The sequence below is a fragment of the Sciurus carolinensis genome, chromosome 6 (assembly GCF_902686445.1).
Source record: "Sciurus carolinensis chromosome 6, mSciCar1.2, whole genome shotgun sequence".
In the NCBI taxonomy this organism is placed as follows: domain Eukaryota; kingdom Metazoa; phylum Chordata; class Mammalia; order Rodentia; family Sciuridae; genus Sciurus; species Sciurus carolinensis.
Genome location: NC_062218.1, coordinates 7,374,256 through 7,393,279, shown reverse-complemented (window position 1 = coordinate 7,393,279; position 19,024 = coordinate 7,374,256). Strand labels below are relative to the sequence as shown.

At 46.4% G+C, this 19,024-nt stretch overlaps 1 protein-coding gene across 1 annotated transcript in view; it reads left to right on the top strand.

The window, feature by feature from the left end:
* Window positions 1–18,486, top strand: part of Sema5a (semaphorin 5A) — a 443,089-nt gene extending 424,603 nt beyond the window's left edge. The window contains 6 exon segments of the mRNA XM_047556570.1: window positions 5,036–5,206; window positions 7,579–7,635; window positions 7,638–7,733; window positions 9,064–9,111; window positions 14,263–14,474; window positions 16,245–18,486. Of these exon segments, the coding sequence (XP_047412526.1) occupies window positions 5,036–5,206; window positions 7,579–7,635; window positions 7,638–7,733; window positions 9,064–9,111; window positions 14,263–14,474; window positions 16,245–16,364 (704 nt within the window). The 3' untranslated portion in view covers window positions 16,365–18,486.
* The last annotated feature ends 538 nt before the right edge of the window (window positions 18,487–19,024 follow it).

Genomic DNA, 19,024 nt, shown 5'->3' with positions numbered 1-19,024 from the left:
CCCTGGTCCCTGCATGCAAAGTCTGCCCCTCCATCTCAGAGGCGCTCCATTAGCGTTGTCTGCGGGTTGTTTGGTATTTAGTTGACTTGGCAGTCAAAGCAGAACTATATATACATGACCTAAATATCTTGAAATAGCTCTGACCTCATTTTCCTTTAGAAGCCAAGATTCCGTAGTGTTGTAGATTATTCAGAGTGCCCATGTCACTTGCCACGGGGGCGTAGATGGGTTCAGGCTGGTTGGTGCGAACATCAGCCCTCTCCCACCTCCTGGGGAATTCCTGACAATAGGAGAGACTGTAACTCAGCAAGGAGGGTGGGCAGCCCCAGCCTGAGGGGACTGCCACGCAGCCTTCACAAAGCCAGGTGAGGGCCGCTCTTTACTTCATTTAGCACATTCTCTTCCCCATGAATTAACTGGTGCTTAACTCTGTTGGATTCCTAGTGAACGACTACAAGTGAACATTGTATTGTTTTCAATGAAGCATTTCCTTATGATTTAAGATGAAAATAGATCTAAACAAACTAGAGGAATGTCAGATGCCTTTTAAATTAAATCACTGGTGGCTTCATCGCCAGTTCTCACGTGTGGCATAAAGCTTTGACTTCTAGCCAGTGCTGAAACGATCATTCCCTCACCTGCTGTGGCTCTCTAACTAGAACCTTCTCCTGTGTAATTCACTGCTGACCTTGAGAAACAGGCAATCCCTTCACCTTCACCCCTTCTCTTCATGGTGTGTTTAATTCAGCACAGACTCCAGGTAAAGGTAGAGAAGACAGTGTTCCTTGTTGCTACATGACACAGAAATAAGGTGGAGTGCACCTCAAAGCCTTACTCAGACCCCACATGGCCTCACACAGTTGGCTAGACTCCTCTGATCAGATTGACTAAGATGGTTCGTCTGCGGGAGAAGACACACTGAGAAGCTTACAGAAGAGCAGATTCCGAATCAAGTCCAAGAGCACCTCCAGTGTGTTCCCTGGGTGACGTCTGGTGGACCCCTGCAGGGCCTTTCCCTCCTGGACTCCTGGAGTTGCCACTTCCTGCAAGGGCAACTGGTTGGTGCAGGAACCTCTGCTTCGTTCTTGGGGAGCAGGGTGCCCTGCTGTCCTTCAGTGCCAACGGTGTGGTTCTGTGTGCTGTGGCATCGATTCCACGTGTACCCTCACCCCTGGGACCCTGTATGCTGGCTTTATATCTCTGACTGTGCCCAGGATGCTCAACACATGGATGTATTTAGTTTTCCTTGCTCTCTTTGATCACTGGTAACTGCGCTCATTTTACTTCGCAGGAGTAATGAAGTATTTGGCTAGAATTCCTAGAACAAGAACATTTACCCTCTTCTGTTACATTACTTAATCTGTACATTTTATTTGATCAAAAACAATCCCCTACAATTAATGTCTTTGATTCCTTGAAAGAAATGTGGCTCTGAGCTTCGTGTGTTTGTCTGATCCCCCCATGAACCAGCCTTTCTGAGGCTAAATTAGATGGTGACCAACCATGTGGGGATTTCTTGGCTTGGAAATGTCAGGGGTGGTGTGAAACCCACACTGGTGATTTGCCTGGTGCCCTAGTCAGCCTGCCAGCCTAGCCGAGCTCCCAAGTCACCCCTTCAGGACCCAACCTCTCTGTGCCTAGAGCCTCTCATTTCTAGAACATCCCCCAAGGCTGTTGTGAGGATCAAGTGCCACACTGACTGAACTCATTATTGTTATTCCCAGCCTATTCCCTCCCCTGGCAGGCTTGCTGCTCTTTGCTCAGGGGCTCATGTTTGTTTTACTTCCTTGATTCAGCTGCACGTCCCTTCTTCCCCATGAGGAGTTCTGCAAGCCCCTTGCAGTGAAGTCAGCTTCATTAAGTTTTGCATTCTGTAATTTCTATTTTAGGAATATTTTCTGATATGAACTCACAACACAATACTCACCATCTGTTTCCATCCAGGCAGACTGTCACCCACCTTGTGGCCAGAGTCAGGGCTCCAAGGGGCTTGTGGAAGCCTGTAATTCAAGGACAGCCTGAAGAAGACAGGAAGTGCAGGCCACCTGGGTAGTGGCCTGGGGCTCAGGGCAGTTCCAATCCTGGGCAACTGCTGGAGCGGGCGGAAACCTTGCTGGAAGTCCCCTTGAGTTCCCTCTGCGCGGAGGAAGTTCTTCCCCCAGTTCTTAGGATATATTCCTGAGGGCAGTGAAGTACAAATCGAAACTGTTAGGAGGAGCACAAGGTGAGCTGTGGTCAGGTCACCAGGGGCCACTTCCGCAGCTGGATTCTGCTGCCGGAGCTCCTCAGAATGGCCACACTTCAAGCAGGAGCTGTGTTCTCTCTGCAGTGGGACTACCCATCCCATGTCAGGAGGACTTGCTCATGATCCCATGGGGACAGTTTGTAGGTATGAGTGGAAGGGGTATTAGACAGGTCAGGTGTGGAGTGGCATAGCATTAACTGAAACATGGGCAGGATAAAGACTGTTTGGAATATCTCAGGAGAGAATGAGTACATCAGCTTCCTCCCATGGGATTGATAAATGACATGATTATGGAAAGATTGTGAATGAGCACATTGGTGTTTTGCTTTTTGTCTGAAATAAAGTCACTTAACATGAACAGTTCACTAAGTGCCTAAGACACAGTGCTGTTAGCTCCAGGCCCAGTGTTGTACAGCAGATCCCCATTATCCCTTGAAACACCGTTTTACTCTGTGTCTGTGAATTTGACTATTTTCGATGCCATGCATGACTTAGCAGTTCTCACATTTCTGCTTGACTTATGTCACTCAGCATCATGTCCTCCTCCCGGCTCATCCAGTTGCGACACATGGCAAGATCTCCATTTTGAAGGTGGAATAATACCCCATCATATCTATATACCACTATTTTTTATCCACTTATATTGACATTTTTGGATGTTTCCACGTTTTAGCTGCTATGAATATATATAAAGTAAATGCTGACATCTCTTGGAGACATTGATTGAGATTTTTTTTTTTTTTTTTTTTTTTTTTTTTTTGGTGTGCTCAATTTTTGGAAGTGAGGTTTCTGGATCCTATGGTAATTCTGTTTTTAAATTTCTGAAGACTCACTATCCTGTTTTCCATAGCAGTTGCACCTTTTTACAGTCTCACCAGCAACACACAAATGGCTGCACTTTCACCACATCCTTGATGACATGATTTGTTTTTTAAATCACAGCCATCCTAGCAGGTGTGACGTGAGCTCTCATTGTGGTTTTGATTTGCTTTTCCTTGATGCTTACTGATGCCTTGCAACTTTTCACGAGCCTGTTGGTCATTCGGCTGCAAGTCCATCATGTGATGCAAAAGCCAGGGATTTTCAGGATCTGTGACTGCTCCTGTTTCTGTGGAGAGCATGCTCCAGCCTCTGTGCACTCAGACGGCACAGCCCACGGCACTGGTGTGCCAAGACACTCTAACTTAGGGTAGGTGTGCAAAATACCACTAGAGACCAAGTTGCAACTCAGGTTTGGGACAGAAAAAAAAAAAAAAAATTACCAGCCAGCGCGTACCCAGGCACAACAGGCATGAGAGGGGGCTTTTGAAAACTTTAAAGATCTGGGCAAACTCCTGCCGGTTTCTTATTACTGGTATTACAAACAGTGTCAGATATTTGATTAATTCTTCCTAGTTTTCTGATATACCTTATTAACTATAAGGAAAATTTTGTTAAATTCTGCAAGTTTGTATGAAATATGGAATCAAAATTTCTAGTTAGGTGGCAAACTCATTTTATTTAGATTCAAATGTTTTGCCTTTATTAATAAACTACTGTCATAAAGATGATGTCTTTGTTTGTGCTTCTCAAAAATTTTTTTTCTTTTCACTTGTGTCTGTGCTAAAGAGAAATGCTGTTCTATAAATATGTATTGCTTCGTGGTGGATGTAAGAAATGCACTCTTAGTTATGCTAGTCAAAACAACCTATGCCCTGAATTATGCTGGCATTCACAGTTGTGTTTGCTTCTGTCCATTTAGGAACCAGAAAATAAAATATGATACTATGTTTATATGTAATAATACTGAATCTCTTATCAACTTTTAAAAATTTGGTTAGACGTGGTTGATTGGTTTTTGTTTCTTTTTGTTTTGTTTTTTATCTTGATTGTGATGAAAGAAGGCTGGTTAGTCAGAGGGAGGCTCAGTCTGGAGGTAGCCAAACAGCAGGTCATGGATCATGTCTGACATTGCCCTGAATCCAAAGTGAGGTCTCAACTGTAGAAATGCAGAACTGAGCACGGAGGTCCCCTGGTCCCCGTGGGCTAGCAGACCGAGAGTGCAGGACTGGTCCGTGGGTCGCAGGAGCCCGACCTGGAGAAGACAGGAGCTAATGTGAGCTGCAGAGAAGGGCTCTGTTTATGAGCGGTCATGGCGAGGTCTAGCCCAGGAACTCCTGCCTGACATTCACATTGTGAAGCTGCACAGTTCATACCCAACCCTCAGTCTGGCTGCAGATATTGAGGTTGCCCTCTGCAGCCATTAAACCCCCCCATCAAGTCCGTGCGACTGTACAGTTTGCTTGTTCAGTCGCTGCGTCTATGGGGCACCCTTCAGTTACCTTAATGGGACTGTTGGCTTTTTTCTCCTCCTCTGTCAAACCGTGATCCAACACAGGAGGAGGGCTGTGACTTGAGCTCCTGATCTCTGACTTTAAGTCTCGTCTGGCCCACTGCCCGGTGCAGACAGCAAGGGCGAGAGCTAGCCAGGGCACGGCCTTAATCACCACAGAGGTGCGTGGTCCTGGGGGACTGGGATTCCTGTGCTGCATGCGCTGTGCTCCTCTGTCGTCCTTAGACAGTATACATTTAGAACCATTTTCTGAAAGAACAAATAAGAGGAACAGGAAAAGGTAGGGAAGATGTGCCGAGCTGGATGGTTCGCCAATAGGGAGCCCTCACGTGACCCCCGCGTGGCCAGAACTGCTCTGTCTGCACCCGCGTGTTCTGGATCGCAGATTCTGACTGTGGTTACAGCAGGTGGGTCAGCTTGGGATTTCAGAAGCATTGTGGCTTTGTGTCCCTTCCCAGTGGACGGCATGTGGTCCTGCTGGTCCTCCTGGTCAAAATGCTCAGCCACGTGTGGCGGTGGACACTACATGAGGACCCGCTCCTGCACGAACCCAGCCCCAGCCTACGGAGGGGACATCTGCCTGGGACTGCACACAGAAGAGGCGCTCTGCAGCACGCAGCCCTGCCCAGGTAAGCAGCTCCTTGGCCGCTGCCAGAGCTGGATGCAGACTCACCTCTTTTCTTCCCTTTAAAAAAAAAAATTGGGCATATAGTTATTCATAATAGTTTGGTTCATTCTGACAAAATCACACTGCGTGGAGTTTGATTTACTCCATTTCAGTCCCTGGCGTGCCCCTTTCCTCTCCCAACTCCCTCCCCGTTCTCCTCCTCTGCTCTGCTGATCTTCCCTTCACTCTTTATTCATTTTTGACTGGTGCTCTCTACGTAGACGTAAAGGTAGAATTCCCGTGATAGGTTTATATATGTGCAGAACATGGTTCTGATAAACCAATTCCACATTTCCTCCCTTTCCTGATCCTCCTCCCTCATCATCTCCTTCTACTCCACTGACCGTCCCTCTATCTTTATGATATCTGACCCCCACCTTTTTCCTTTGTTTTGGACCGACTTCCACATCTGAGGGAAAACACTCAACTCTTGACTTTCTCAGTCTGCTCACTTCACTGAGCTTGATGTTCTCCAGCTTCATCCATTTACCAACAAATGCCATAATTTTATTCTTTATGGCTGAGTAAACCTCCATTGCGTACATAGACCCGTTTTCCCTATCTATCCATCTGTTGATGGACGTCAGGGATGTTTCTGTAACTCAGCTACCGCACTTATAAATGGTGAGGCAGAGGGAACCCCATCAGAGCAAGTAGTGAAGGGGGAACAAATCAGTCCACACGGGCACCTCCACGTGACTTCATAGCATACTGTTCCGTAATAAAATCGTTTACACTTGGCTAATGTTCAAAGCCTTTATCACCTCAGAGGTGAGTGCCTGCGTGTCATTGTAACACCCAAGCTCTTTAATTAACAAATAGATCCCCACTTGACTTGAACCGTGCTAATTAACACTAATGCCTCAGAAAAGCACCTTGCTGTGCTGAGGGAGAAAGTCGGGAAGAAACAATCATCCATGGAGCCCCCACTAGAGCTGGAGGGCAGAGTGGGTGCCTCGACGCAGGCCTTGGTTTACTGGCTTGCCCAGGGCTGCATTCCAGGAACACATGCCAGAAGATCATGGGGAGGCAGCAGGCACTCTTTGGGGACACCCCACCCAAGGTTGTGGCCTGTAATCCAGAGGTGGTACGGTTAGAGAAAACATAAAGCACGAAATCAAATCAGTAACCAGATTATAGGAAAAAAATCTACAGATATCTTACCTGATGGCAGGATCTGAGTTTCTTTTGTAGGTCAGCCTCAGGAGCAGTGAGAGTCCCCGTGTGGTACACCTCACACCTACCTCAGACCCTGGGAGAGGAGAGCCAAGCCCCTGGGAGATGCAGGTTGTACTGAGGCAGCCCCCACCCCTGCTGCTGCAGAAGCAGCCTGACTTCTGACACACCGGTCCTCTTGCAATGAAAGTGAGCCACTCTGCTGGGTCTAACTGATGCTGAAGAACTCATAATTTATTAACTTGCTCCCAGAGATCTTTCCAGAAGCTTCCAGTTATTGAAAAGAGCTTCAAGACCAAATTTCAGTAGCAGGCCCTCTGTACCCTTTGAAGGAAGAGCTATTCCCTTTACCTGGATCAAGGTGCAAGTTGGCTTTCCAAATTTTGCATCCAAACTGCACAGAAAGTGTGTCCTTTTAATTGGTTCTAGTATGAAGTTTCATTCTTTAACATTCTTTCATGAACATGTGGCTCCCTCTCTTTCCACACATCTGTATTCTGAGTGATTTGGCAAATCTTCTACATAGGACGAGGAGTTCTTTCCTCTCTCCCTTTTGGACTTGACCAAGGCTTGTGAACTGGCCTGAGGCTCTTCTGTGTCAGTTCACCTGAGGGTCTCCTGGCTTTGCTACATGGACGCCGTAAAACTGTCGTTAGACAGGAGAGAGTGCTTTAAACTCCCATCCAGCAACCGGGGTTTCTCATCAGCACACCTCCTTCTGTCGCCTCAGCACTGAGGCCTGTGGAGAGTGTGCAGCGATCTTTCAGGAATGCGGCCGAGGCTGCTCTTTGGAGGGGGGTTGGCCCTGTGGGAAATGGTGGTGTCACGGAGGTTTTCGTACCCCTATGCTTGTCGTTCATACACAGCTGGGCCCATGGATTAGCTTATTGACTCTAAATACAGTTATTTCTTATTGCATTAAAATAAGGTGAGACTTAGAAATGTTTAAGCATATTATATCTGAGTAAAGTACACCAGGTTCTTTTTTCCTCATCCTCCTATGTATTTTATTTACTGAACTGGTCAGAAGATACGACTACGTCTTATCAAAAACATAACAGGAGAATCTAAACTAGTACATGTGACTTGGCAGTGCTTCCCTGCAGGTCAACCCTAGCAGGAGGTCTTGCCCCACCTCCCCTCTTCTGCTCCCTGCAGAAAGCTGGTCAGAGTGGTCAGACTGGTCTGCGTGCGACGCGTCTGGCGTCCAGATCCGTGCCGCCAGTGCATCCTTCTGTTTCCTGTGGGTGGCCAGTGTTCTGGAAACACCACGGAGAGCCGGCCATGCGTTTTTGACTCTAATTTCATCCCAGGTAAGGGCAGCAGTATTTGTAACTGTGAACAAAATCATCCTGACATTTAGAAAGAAAGTGATTCACAGGTCTCAGTATGATCTTAGAGGCTGTGTTTGGTGAAGTAGAGAAGATGATTCTATCAACTTTCATGGTTTGTAGGTGAAAAAAGTGCAGATTTATTGATAACTTCAGATTTAGACTTGAATTACTTCATGAGTTTAATAATTTTAAGCACGATATCTTCTATAATTTGTTGATTCTAATAATCAGAAGATTTTTCTCAAAAGAAAATGGAAGTGTGTTATTTGATTATTTTCATATGGGGTTAAATGCTTTGGCAATGTTGTGTGTGTTTGCACAGAGAAAAAAGGCCATTCTCCATAAAACCTTTAATGTATTTGGGGAAATGGATTTCCATCGTTATTCTGACCTTGGAGAAGGGTGGGCTGGCTGTGGCCGCAGACTGGGTGTGGAATCAGGGCTCCCCTGTTCTGGGTAGATCATCACCATTGCTTCTGTGGCCCACCGCACACCTAGGACTATTATGTGGACCAAAGCAAAGGCCAACCTATTGCAAACAAATATTAGGGCTCCATGAGCCAAATTGTCTTCATTTCCCTGCATTTGTGGAAAAAATAATAGTATCTTAGAAAAAATTACTAGCCTTAGCCTTGTAAGGCACCTCCACCCTGAATGGTATAGAACTATAGGTGGTGTTTATCTGTTTAATCTTAGACATATTTTAAATTTTTGTTATATGACAGAAAATCAGTGCAGGAGAAGTTGGCATTTCTGGACTCCTGAAGTGTTCCCCGACCCTGGTGGGGATGGAGACACTGAGACTTATCTTCTCATTGACGCTTTGCTTGTGGATTTCACATGTGGCATGATAAAGAGCACAATGGGCTCCTGGATGTGATTTGGTTGTTATGGTGATTTTATTTGAGCTCTGGTGATTTGGTCCCCACTCTGCCCAGACTACAACATCACTGTCTTGGTGCAAAGAGAATATTCACAGAGGAACAGAGGTCCCAAGGCTGGCAGGAGACGTAACAGGAATCAGCAGGTGCTCTGGTTGCAGCCTCAGGGGTCACAACATTCTTTCTCTTTTTTTTTTCTGTGATAATGAATCTCATCCTGTCCTAGGCAAAGTGATGGACCAGTCCTCCTCAGGTTGATCAAAACCATAAACAAATATAAATTGGTTTTGAGAACTAATCAAGCTTTTGAAACTTGGACTCCCAACAGATTAAAAAATCACTGGACATTTTGTAAATGAAACATTAATGTAAATGAACTTCCTTCCCAACACCTTTTATACATTGTGATTGGATTTTTGTTTTTCCAGAAGTGTCTGTCGCAAGATCAAGCAGTGTAGAGGAGAAAAGGTGTGGAGGTAAGTTCTTCCTTTTAACTAATTTCTTACTGGTATTCTGGTGTCTTGAAATGTTTCCCTCCCCCATATATTTTCTGTGTTTCTGCTACTGGCAAAGAATTACACCCTGTGGAAACTCCTGGCCCCCACACATCTTCTGCCTTTGCATAAATGTTAATAGTCAGCACTTAAAACATGGCCCAGTGGTTCTGAGTGGGGTCCCTAGGCCAGCATCATCAGCATCCCCTGGGAACTTGATAGACATACAGATTCTAAGCCTCACCTTCATCTACAGAACCAGAACCTCTTTGAGTGTGGCACGATAATCCGTGGCTAAGTGAGCTCTGCAGGGGATTCTGTTGGATGCAAAGCTTGATGAACCAGCAATGTTCATATGAGTTGAGGGAGATTTTTTATGAGTAAAATGAAATCCAAGGAGTTTGTTTATATTTATGTGCAAATCCATTGAACCTACCCTTGAATCTCTAGCCCACTGAAATGGCTGTATTGTAGTGGAGTTCAAGATTATACCTAGATTACTAGAGAAATTTTTCAAACTGCAACACTGAATGTCAAAAAACACATTCTTTGGTTCAAGTATATGGTCAGTTTGGACTTTGCAGTCAGTGCCTTCCAAATACCTATAAAGTTCTTGTTTGCATTGTGAGTATGCCTGGACAGAAGACTGATTATCTGAAGACCAAAGCATAGCACTTTGATGTCTGAGCCAATGTCCACATCTTCATGTGTGAGGCTGATGACAAACAGATATCCATGCCCATCATGATCCATCCCATCAGGGGAATCCAGAGCACTCAGCAAATAGACTTTGGTCTTTGCTTATGGTCTCAGGGAAGGTGGAGCTTCCTTATCATGTTTTAGGAATGTGCTTACCATTAATAATTACATAGAGGAAGAGCTTGCTGTCTGTACATCCTATGTAGTCAGCCATCTATTAATTTGTCCATTATTTATTCAAGACTCTTTGCTAAGCATTCACTCTGTATCAGTTTTTGAGGGCATCAGGTTTACTTTGAAGACCCACGCAGCCCCAGCACCTTTGGAACTCATAATGGACTCTGTTGCCTAAGACAGACCCGGATGTTCATCTTCCCATGACCTAAGTCATGCAGCAAGGTCAACAACTGGCAGTTGCTACCGCAGGCCTCAGCTGTAAGACACATATGCAAGGGTCTATATACAAATGATGGCAGTGGTTGGTGTCCCTTCATATTTTCAGATCAGCCCTGTGTGCCAGATACTGTATTCAGTGCTTCAGGCAAGAAGTTCCCTTCCAGTCTGTACAAAGAGCATTCACTAGGTGCTGCAGTCCACAGCTCTTCATGGAAAAGCCTTGGAGATAGAGAAGAGTTTGAAACTCAGCAGTGTAAGATTCTAAAAGGGCGATTTAGGTTTCATACTGTGTATTATGCAACACCCAGAGAGTCTGGAGCTGTGCTCCAGAATCAGTCTCTTCAACAATGCTGCCATGAAACGTGGACAGTGCAAGCCAGTGCAGCAGATGGAGTCACCAAACCATGTGCCACTGCCAGATGCACAGAGAAAACCCATTTCTCAGGGATTTTGCAGATGGGAATGCATAAAAGGGATAGCGATCGTGAATTTGTTTTTGTCATAAAGGGGACCTGGGAGGCTCAGAAAGTGAGCCGTGGCCCAGGTCTACACAGGTCATACTCAAGAGAGATGGGATCCTGGCGAGGGGGCTCAGTGGGAGCTTTGAACACATAGCACTACAGAAAAAGCGACCTGGTAGGGTCTAGGGTGTCAGTGTCCAGGGACCTCAAGTTACAGCAGCCCTGGTGGGTGACGATCTTGCTCAACTCACAGGTCCAGGGCTGTCTGCTTTCCTAAGAGGACCACAGGTCAGGAGTGGAGCAGCGCCTAAGGTGTTTTCCATTCCCAGGAGGCCAAGACAGAACTTAAGGGTTCACACTGCCGGGGCCTGGTCACTCATGCTCGCTGCCAGAGGCTCCCATCACCTTCCCCAGCCCAGGCCAATGTGCAAATCCTTCAGGGGTCTCAAGCACCCAGGAGGCAGGGTCAAAGCCCATCCTGTACTGCCATGCTGCTTCTGGGTCTCAGAACCAACTGTGCCAAGAGGCTGTACCAACCAGAGCCAGCCATGAGATGCTGTAGGCTGAATCACAGAAGCTTGAATTACTCTGCATTATTCAGAACTGATTGCTTTAGGTCTTTAAGCTTCTGACTTGGACATTCCATAACAGGAAAGAGAATAAATGGATCTTTGCATAAGGCCACCAGGTGAAAATAAGCGTTTGCCTAGCAAGGATGTTTGGGATATTTAGGGAGATAATGTAGGTGTGTTTTCTCAGTTTGTTAAAAAATCAATAAAATTTTCACAAAATATCATACAGTGAACCAACTGGGCAGTTAGTCTTTATTTCAGGCTTATGCGGGGCTGGAAAAGAAAAAATAAAAGCATATTCCATGGAAAGAACCACAGTAAACAGATTCAACAGAGACTTGATAGGCATTATTTTTCCCTCTGTGGAAAATGTGCTCCTATTAAGATTTTTCAACTTAGCTATTTTTAGTTGCATGAGACACAAAGACTACATGATTGTCATAAAGATCTCAGCTGGGCCTCACTCTCCCCAGGCACCTGCAGGAATGATTCACAAAACTAATGACAAAGTATCTCCATATAGAGATGGTGATACATCTTCCATATTTTATAAAGAAAAAAAAAAAAAAAAAAAACAAGAGTTATCAGTGCAGCAGAGAGTATTTTTATCAGTATGTGGTATTGACCCCGGGAGTCCTGACAGCTAACGTATAAAGAAGTGGAAGTTCATGTGGCATCGGCACTTGCATATCTTAAATACAGCTTCAGTGTTACAGTGAAAGTATTCAGTGTTTGTTGGTGGAAAGGTCCCACCTGTCACAAGCTGGAAGCCCTCCAACCATAGAGGCTCCTGACAAAACCAGGAAAGGCCAGCTGTCCATGAAGTCCTTCTGTCATCCTGTACCACTGACCAAATAAGATGGAAGCAAAAACCTAAGGTGGTTGTCAGGAAATGAGGGAATACTTATGGAATGTTCTAGTAATGGTCACCTGGATTATCCAGCTCTCAGTGCTGAGTACCCTGCTCCTGTGTAAAGAATTGCCTGTCTTTTTGGAATTCCAGTGCATTTAGGAAGTGTGTTGGTCCTGGCTGACCGTAAGCCCAAGAGATGGCAGCCTTGGTTCCCTGTGTCCGCCCGCCTACCTCAAGAGGCAACACAGACATGGTTTCTGTTTGTTGAAAAATCAATTTGCACAAAAAAAGAACCATGAAATGGAACCAACTGGGTAGTGGTCTCTCTTCCAGTTTCTAGTCTTCTCTTAGGACCCTGGGTTCCTGGAACAGTGTCCAGGAGCAGAAAGGAGGGTGGTGGGCAGGGGAAGGCTCAGGAAAGGAGCGTGGTATGCAGTGGAAGGCCCAGGGTTAGGAGAAGACCAGGGATATTCAGCCTCCACCATCTATTGTGTGTGAGTCCCTGACATGTCTCCTGTCCCCTGAGGCCCAGCTTCTCAGAGAATCTCTCAGCCACTCCGGCATCTGTGGGGAGCAGGAAGGTCTCCGCCATACCCTGGGGTCCCAACCTGTAGTGGGACCTTGGTGACTAGTAATGAGTGACCTTTGACACCAGGTACCAATGGGATGGATCCCTTCGAGCAGTGAGCGTTGAGAACAGGCATGAGGAACACAGGATGCAGGAGAGGACTCTGTGGGCCTCTGGGAGGAGGGATGGGCTGCTGAGAGGCAAATGCTCAGGTTCTGGGTGCCAGGACAGACCTCCAGGCTCTTCTGGCCCCAAGAGTCCTGAAGCCGCTGTGGCCAGACAGGCTCCTCTGGAGTCTGGGCTGATGCCCAGCAGGCATCTCCATTGTCCCTCTTGGGTCCAGTTGACCAGTCACAGGAGGGCATCAGGTGGCACTATATGTAGGGGATACCTAGAGGAAAGCAGGGTCCTCAGGATGTGTTTAGAGTACTGGGGACATGAGACCAGTGACCCGCAGGTGATTGCTTACACAGGGCCACTACAGTGTAGGAAAAGTCAGGTCATAGTCTACTTCGTGGGACTGTCCTCAGGTTGGGCAATGTGAGGGCTTCCAGTGTTGGCGTTTGTTCCCTGAAAGATGTGACACTAATGTGAGGGTTTCCAGCACGTGGTGGAGACGTGCTTGTATACCGCGTTTCTCAGGCTCACACAGGCAGGTCTTGGCAGGTTCTCTTAATGTCACTCAAGCCACTTCTCTTTTAGAAATCAGGTCTAAATCTGCTGGACGAAGGTCACTCAAAGAGAAGAGATGCTTATTAAATACAAAAACAGTAGCTTATGGTTACCAGGAGGTTGTATTCCATTCCTTTAACAAGAATTCTTTCTTTCTTTGAAGTAAACTATGTTCTTAAGAGATCACCAAAATACAATCTAAACAAAACCAAGTGGTCCACAGGACGGTATCTGCACACACGCAGCCCAAGTCTGTGCAGTTCCTCCTGCAGGACCTGGGAGGAAGAAGCAAGGATGGCCGCCTTTAGGAAAGGGACATTTCCCTTCAGAACTTTGGGAGTCTCTAATATTAGTACCATGTAATGTGTGTATATGAAAAAATGGAAAACGTGAGGCTCCATGTAAATGGAGGCAATATTTAAACAAGATGAAATGATGAAGGAGGGTGAGAGCAGCGGCCTGGCATGTCCGTGTACAGAAATGGAAGCTGGAAGTGCTTCTCCTGCTGGTCCTCGGACCTGGCTGGATGCAGAGAAGCCCAGCCTGTTAAGGGATGTGAACGGACTGTGCCATAGAGACCCCAGAGCCCAGGGATCATAATGCTCTTAGAACCCAAGAGGGCCATCTATATAAGCCTTCAAAGTAAAACAATAAAATAAAATAGATATCCTGTTAGCATATCCACATTAAGGTGTCTTGGAAAGACTGATTATAACGCTTGAGAGCGTGGATTCAAATTCACGGTGCTCACCGTGGAGACATTTCCTGGTGGCCTTGGCGTCTCAGAGAAGAGCAGATGGCGGTTTCTCTAACTGAGGAGTGGGGCTTCTCATCTTCCTCTTTCTCCCAAGCGCCCGAGCATGGCTGGCGCCTTCTTTTCGAGTGTAGCCTCACTGTGGTTCTGCCCTCCAGAGTTCAACGTGTTCCACATGCTCGCCGTGGGGCTCAGCAGCTCCATCCTCGGCTGCCTCCTCACCCTGCTCATCTACACCTACTGCCAGCGGTACCAGCAGCAGGCCCACGACGCCACTGTCATCCACCCCGTCTCTCCCGCGCCCCTCAACACCAGCATAACCAACCACATCAACAAGCTGGACAAGTATGACTCGGTGGAGGCCATCAAGGTGAGGGGTTGCCAGTGACGGCTGCCAGCACAGGTCCCGGCACTGGCACTGGTGACAGGGGTGGAGGGCAAGGGGTCCCCGGTGAGGATCCACCTCTTTAGCTTTGCTTTGCCTGGGAAAACAGCCTGTCCTGTGGGAATGGATTTTAAAAGGGACATGAAAACAGCAGCACATACCCCGCCGGAGATCCGAGGTCTTTGGCCCTGTTCAACTCCATCCCACCTGTGCTGTCTGGACCTGAACTCTGCTCCCAGCCTGCCCACTGCTGGGCAGCTGGACACCCACTCGCGTTTCAGAAGCAGACCCAAATTCGCTGAACCTCTGTGTCTTTATCTTTCTTCCGAAGCACACACTCTTGCACACTTGTCATGGTAGTGTCCTAACATGCAAGAGGCCAGTACCCAGCAGATAGCAGCTGCTGCTCCTCCTGTATCCACACAGAGGCCAAGGGGTCTTGAGGCTGCACCTGCCCACCCCTAGCACCCACATGGAGGAGGTGCTCTCCTGAGCCGAGTCTCACTAAACTCCGACTTTCTCCCTTCGCATTCTTAGGGGGTTCCCATGCCCACTCTCGTTTCCAGTGGTTCTCTGTGAAATCAGATTTCCTTCCTCCACAAGAGTAGGAACATCTTCACTCACAGCTTTGGGTGGTGGGAGAGCTTGTTTCCCAGGAGCTGTGTTGTTCTCCCTGTCCGTTCCCTGCTGTGTGGCCTCTGCTCCTTTATGGAGGCATGGCCGATTGGCTTTACCCATGGACTCTGCTTGAACCTTGGTCCAAAATCCATCAGCACTGACCTCTACCAGGTGACAGGCCCAGGAACTCACAACCAGCTCTCCTAGGTTCTCAGAAACTAACCCCTGGAGGGCCAGGAAGAACATGACTCCTCCTATCAGCAAGGACCTTCCCAAGGCTCCCAGGACCCATGAGTGGTCTCCTCTGCGTGATTCCGACACATCCATTTACCAGTGGTCCCGTTAAGTCAGACAACAGAACTTAGCTGGTCTGTGTTCCCGCTTAATACACAGTCACTTTTAAGATGATCAGAAACGTTGCTGTCGTGAAGTCAGAGGAACTTGAGGGCTTGGACTGCTGCCTGGTCCTTAATAATCCTTCTAGAACTTCCTTCTGACACCTTGTCCACATTAGTCCTGGACAGTTGGTCTCTGCCTCTTCTACGTCATCTTTATTTTGGGCCTCCCAGTATTTACTCTCTATTTGATATAGTTTTACTCTTTGAAATTACAGGTGACTTTAATGACTGCTAAGGAGGTAGCCATCCGTGTCAGAGATGGCTGAAACAGTCACCTTCTGAGTGCAAAGGGAGGAGAATCAAGGCACTTGGACCAGATGCCTTTGCTTAAATAAGTTCTGCCAAGGTCTCTGATGAGTGTACCAATCCGTGGAAATCTGAAAGCTCCCTAAACGTACACTTAGATACATGTGCTAACTTTCAAAGTACCTGCTGACTTGAAACCAATCAAGTCTGGTTTCCTAGGGATTTCGATCTAGGTTTCTTGACTCCCTGCTTTTCTCCCTAACTTCCAAACTGAAGTTCAAAGGTAGAGCGGAAAATACCCAATCTTGTTCTAGTTACTAGTCAAGCCTTCCAAGGGGCAAGTGATCTCGGAAAGCCAGTGAGCAAGCAATACTTTCTAGAATAAGAGACTCTTAGGAGAGAACTCAAGTTAACATAATGGCCTCCTTATTATATTCTTTCTGCAGTGCTGCTTGCTGAGTATTCTTAAATCTTTTAAAAATGTATTTTGCAGGCATTTAACAAAAACAACTTGATCCTAGAGGAAAGAAACAAATACTTCAACCCGCACCTGACGGGGAAGACCTACTCCAACGCCTACTTCACAGATCTCAATAACTACGATGAGTACTAGTAGCTCTTAGTCCTCGGCTTCTGTAAATCCTCGGCTCCTCAAAGCCTGTGCTCCATGACTGCCCATGTTCCTGAGGCTTCAGAGACAAAGTGTGGATGTATTTCAAGTGCATTTCAAGCCAATAGTGTCCCATTGCTGCGAAAAAAATACACATCCTGAAAAGCAACAGAAGTCCCGCTGTGGCCTCGTGAAAGTCTGGTCCACAACAAATGCTCGGTCATTGTGGACTGAGCCATGATGTGACACGTTTCTATTGTGTTCAGGCCATTTCTCTAAAAGTGTATTGTTTCCATGAGCTTTGTTTTATAAATGTGCCACCCACATTGGAAGGAATCTTTAGAAAGAAAAATGTCTTTTTGCTTTTAAGTGTAAATCTTCCTGATGTTTTAATTGGAGGAAATAGGCACTTTATCAGAGACCCCCCTCTCTCCACAAGGTCCATAGTATGTGATAGAACAAGGAACATGAACGTGGCCAGGCACTTTCACCCTGAATCCCCCAAGGTCCCAATCTGGATAATATTGTGGATTCTCAGAAGCAAGCTTGTGTTCAGGCTTGGAATGATCCTTTCCCAGGAAGCCCAGGGGTTAGCCCTGGACCTGCAGGGGTGAGGTTCAACCAGGATACCCTGCTGTGGCCTGGGGTCAGGGACTGTTCTCCCTGTCCGGGTGAGCGACAGAGCAGAGGCACAGACACAGGGAGGTGTGGCAGTGCCCTGCAGCTTGCTGCAAAACCAGCGTTATTCCCACTCTTGGACTACATGGTGTTCCAGAGGGCTCCTCACCACACTGTTGGCCTGGAAGCCTCCTGTCTGGTCACAGTGACCTCCTGAAGAGCCAGCATGTAGAGGAACCACTCATGCAGCATTTGGACAAATTCTACACCTTCTTTCTCCCTGCAAAGAGCAATTTTGGACCTTGATCATGGCGATTAAGGAAGATATTAAAAATACTGAACTATAATTGAAAAAAAACTTTTTATTTTCCACGTTATGCACAGTATTGAAAGAACTGACATTTAATGAAATATATTTTTGTTCTCCATCGCCCTGATATAACTAATGTCTGGCAGTCAGCCCCTACTAGAGCATTAACGATATGTACAGCGGCTCTCCCGAGCCCATCACTGTCTACTCTGATGTGACCCCAGTGCAGGCTGTCACGCACTGCCCCAGGCCAGGGGAGGAGGGAGTGTCTGACCCCGGTGCCTTTTCTTTACCCTCGTCTGCCTCCCATCCACCGAGTCCCTCTCGGTCCCACTGTTCCCTGAAGGGAGGCAACAGCACTTCAAGGTGCACTTGGAAGTAAGGATGGATGATCTTCATGGGCTCAGCCTTGATTATTAATTAACATTTCAGAGGGTTTTAAAGCCATTGGTAGAAGTCCCCAGAAGGGGAAAAAAATAAAAGATAAAAATTATACACAACTGACACGTAGCATGTGGCAGCTGGTTCAATAATTACTGAAAGAATAAAATTGAAAACGTTCATCTGAATCCTGTGGGCATTGTGATAAAGGCCTGGGGAGATACTTAGGTATGTTCTTCTTGATAAATGAGCCTTCAGATCTGTGAAAATAGATAGTATGGGTGGTGAAGAACACAGAACTTTATTAGCATATGTGTTTCTGCCCTATCCAATTTAAAGAAGCAATTTCAGAAAATGTTGGAAAACTACGATTAATAATGAATATTGTAGAATTCAAAATATTCTTAAATGCCCAAATTTGCAGAAAGGACTCTTTATTAAAATTAAAGAAATGGCAGGTGGCTCTAGGAGACATGTTAGGTTGGCTCTAGAATATTAGACTGTAGATGGTTGATATGTCAGGACCTCACCAGTGGGACCTCATGTGGCATTCTATGCATTCCAGGCACCCAGCAAGGGTCCTCTGCTACACACATGTCCTCAAAATCTACACCGAGAGGTGGAACATACAGATGGCTTCCAAATTGTTTCTAGGTGGAGTTTTCGTTGACTGCTTGGACTCTTCAATTTCTGATAAGAAAAATCATCCTCACTCTGTAGGACTAAGTTTCTTTCCTTCCTTCTTTCTTCCTTCCTTCCTTCCTTCCTTCCTTTATTTTCTTTCTTTCTTTCTTTCTTTCTTTCTTTCTTTCTTTCTTTCTTCTTTCTTCTTTTTCTTCTTTCTTTCTTTTCTTTCTTTCTTCTTTATTTCTGTCTCTTCTGTCCTTTCTTTACTTTCCCTCCCTCCCTCCCTCCTTCTTTCCTTCCTTCCCTTCCTTCCTTCCTTCTTCCTTCCTTCCTTCCTTCCTTCCTTCCTTTCCTTCCTTCCTTCCTTCCTTCTTTCCCTTTTGTGAATACTTTCTCAGCTTCAAAGCTGTTTTAATCCCCTAGGAAGGAGGATACTAAGTTTCAAGGACTTGTTGATGAGCTTGATGGCCTCCAAGCTGCTCTCTAATAAATGTATGTAACTGCTGGGAACACCCTCTCCACCCCAGAGCGCTCAGGGTCTGGACAGGAGATGCTTTCTAGAGTACCACTGTGAAGAAAGCCCCTCACTGTCCATTCCTGACACTTTTCAAAGGAAAATGGCCTCCCACCTCACCCTCTGTCTTATTTAGCAGAGCCTCGGTTGCTTTAAAGGGATTTGAACTGCAGTTCAGGTCTTTTAACCACCTGGGGTTAATTGTTCCCCATG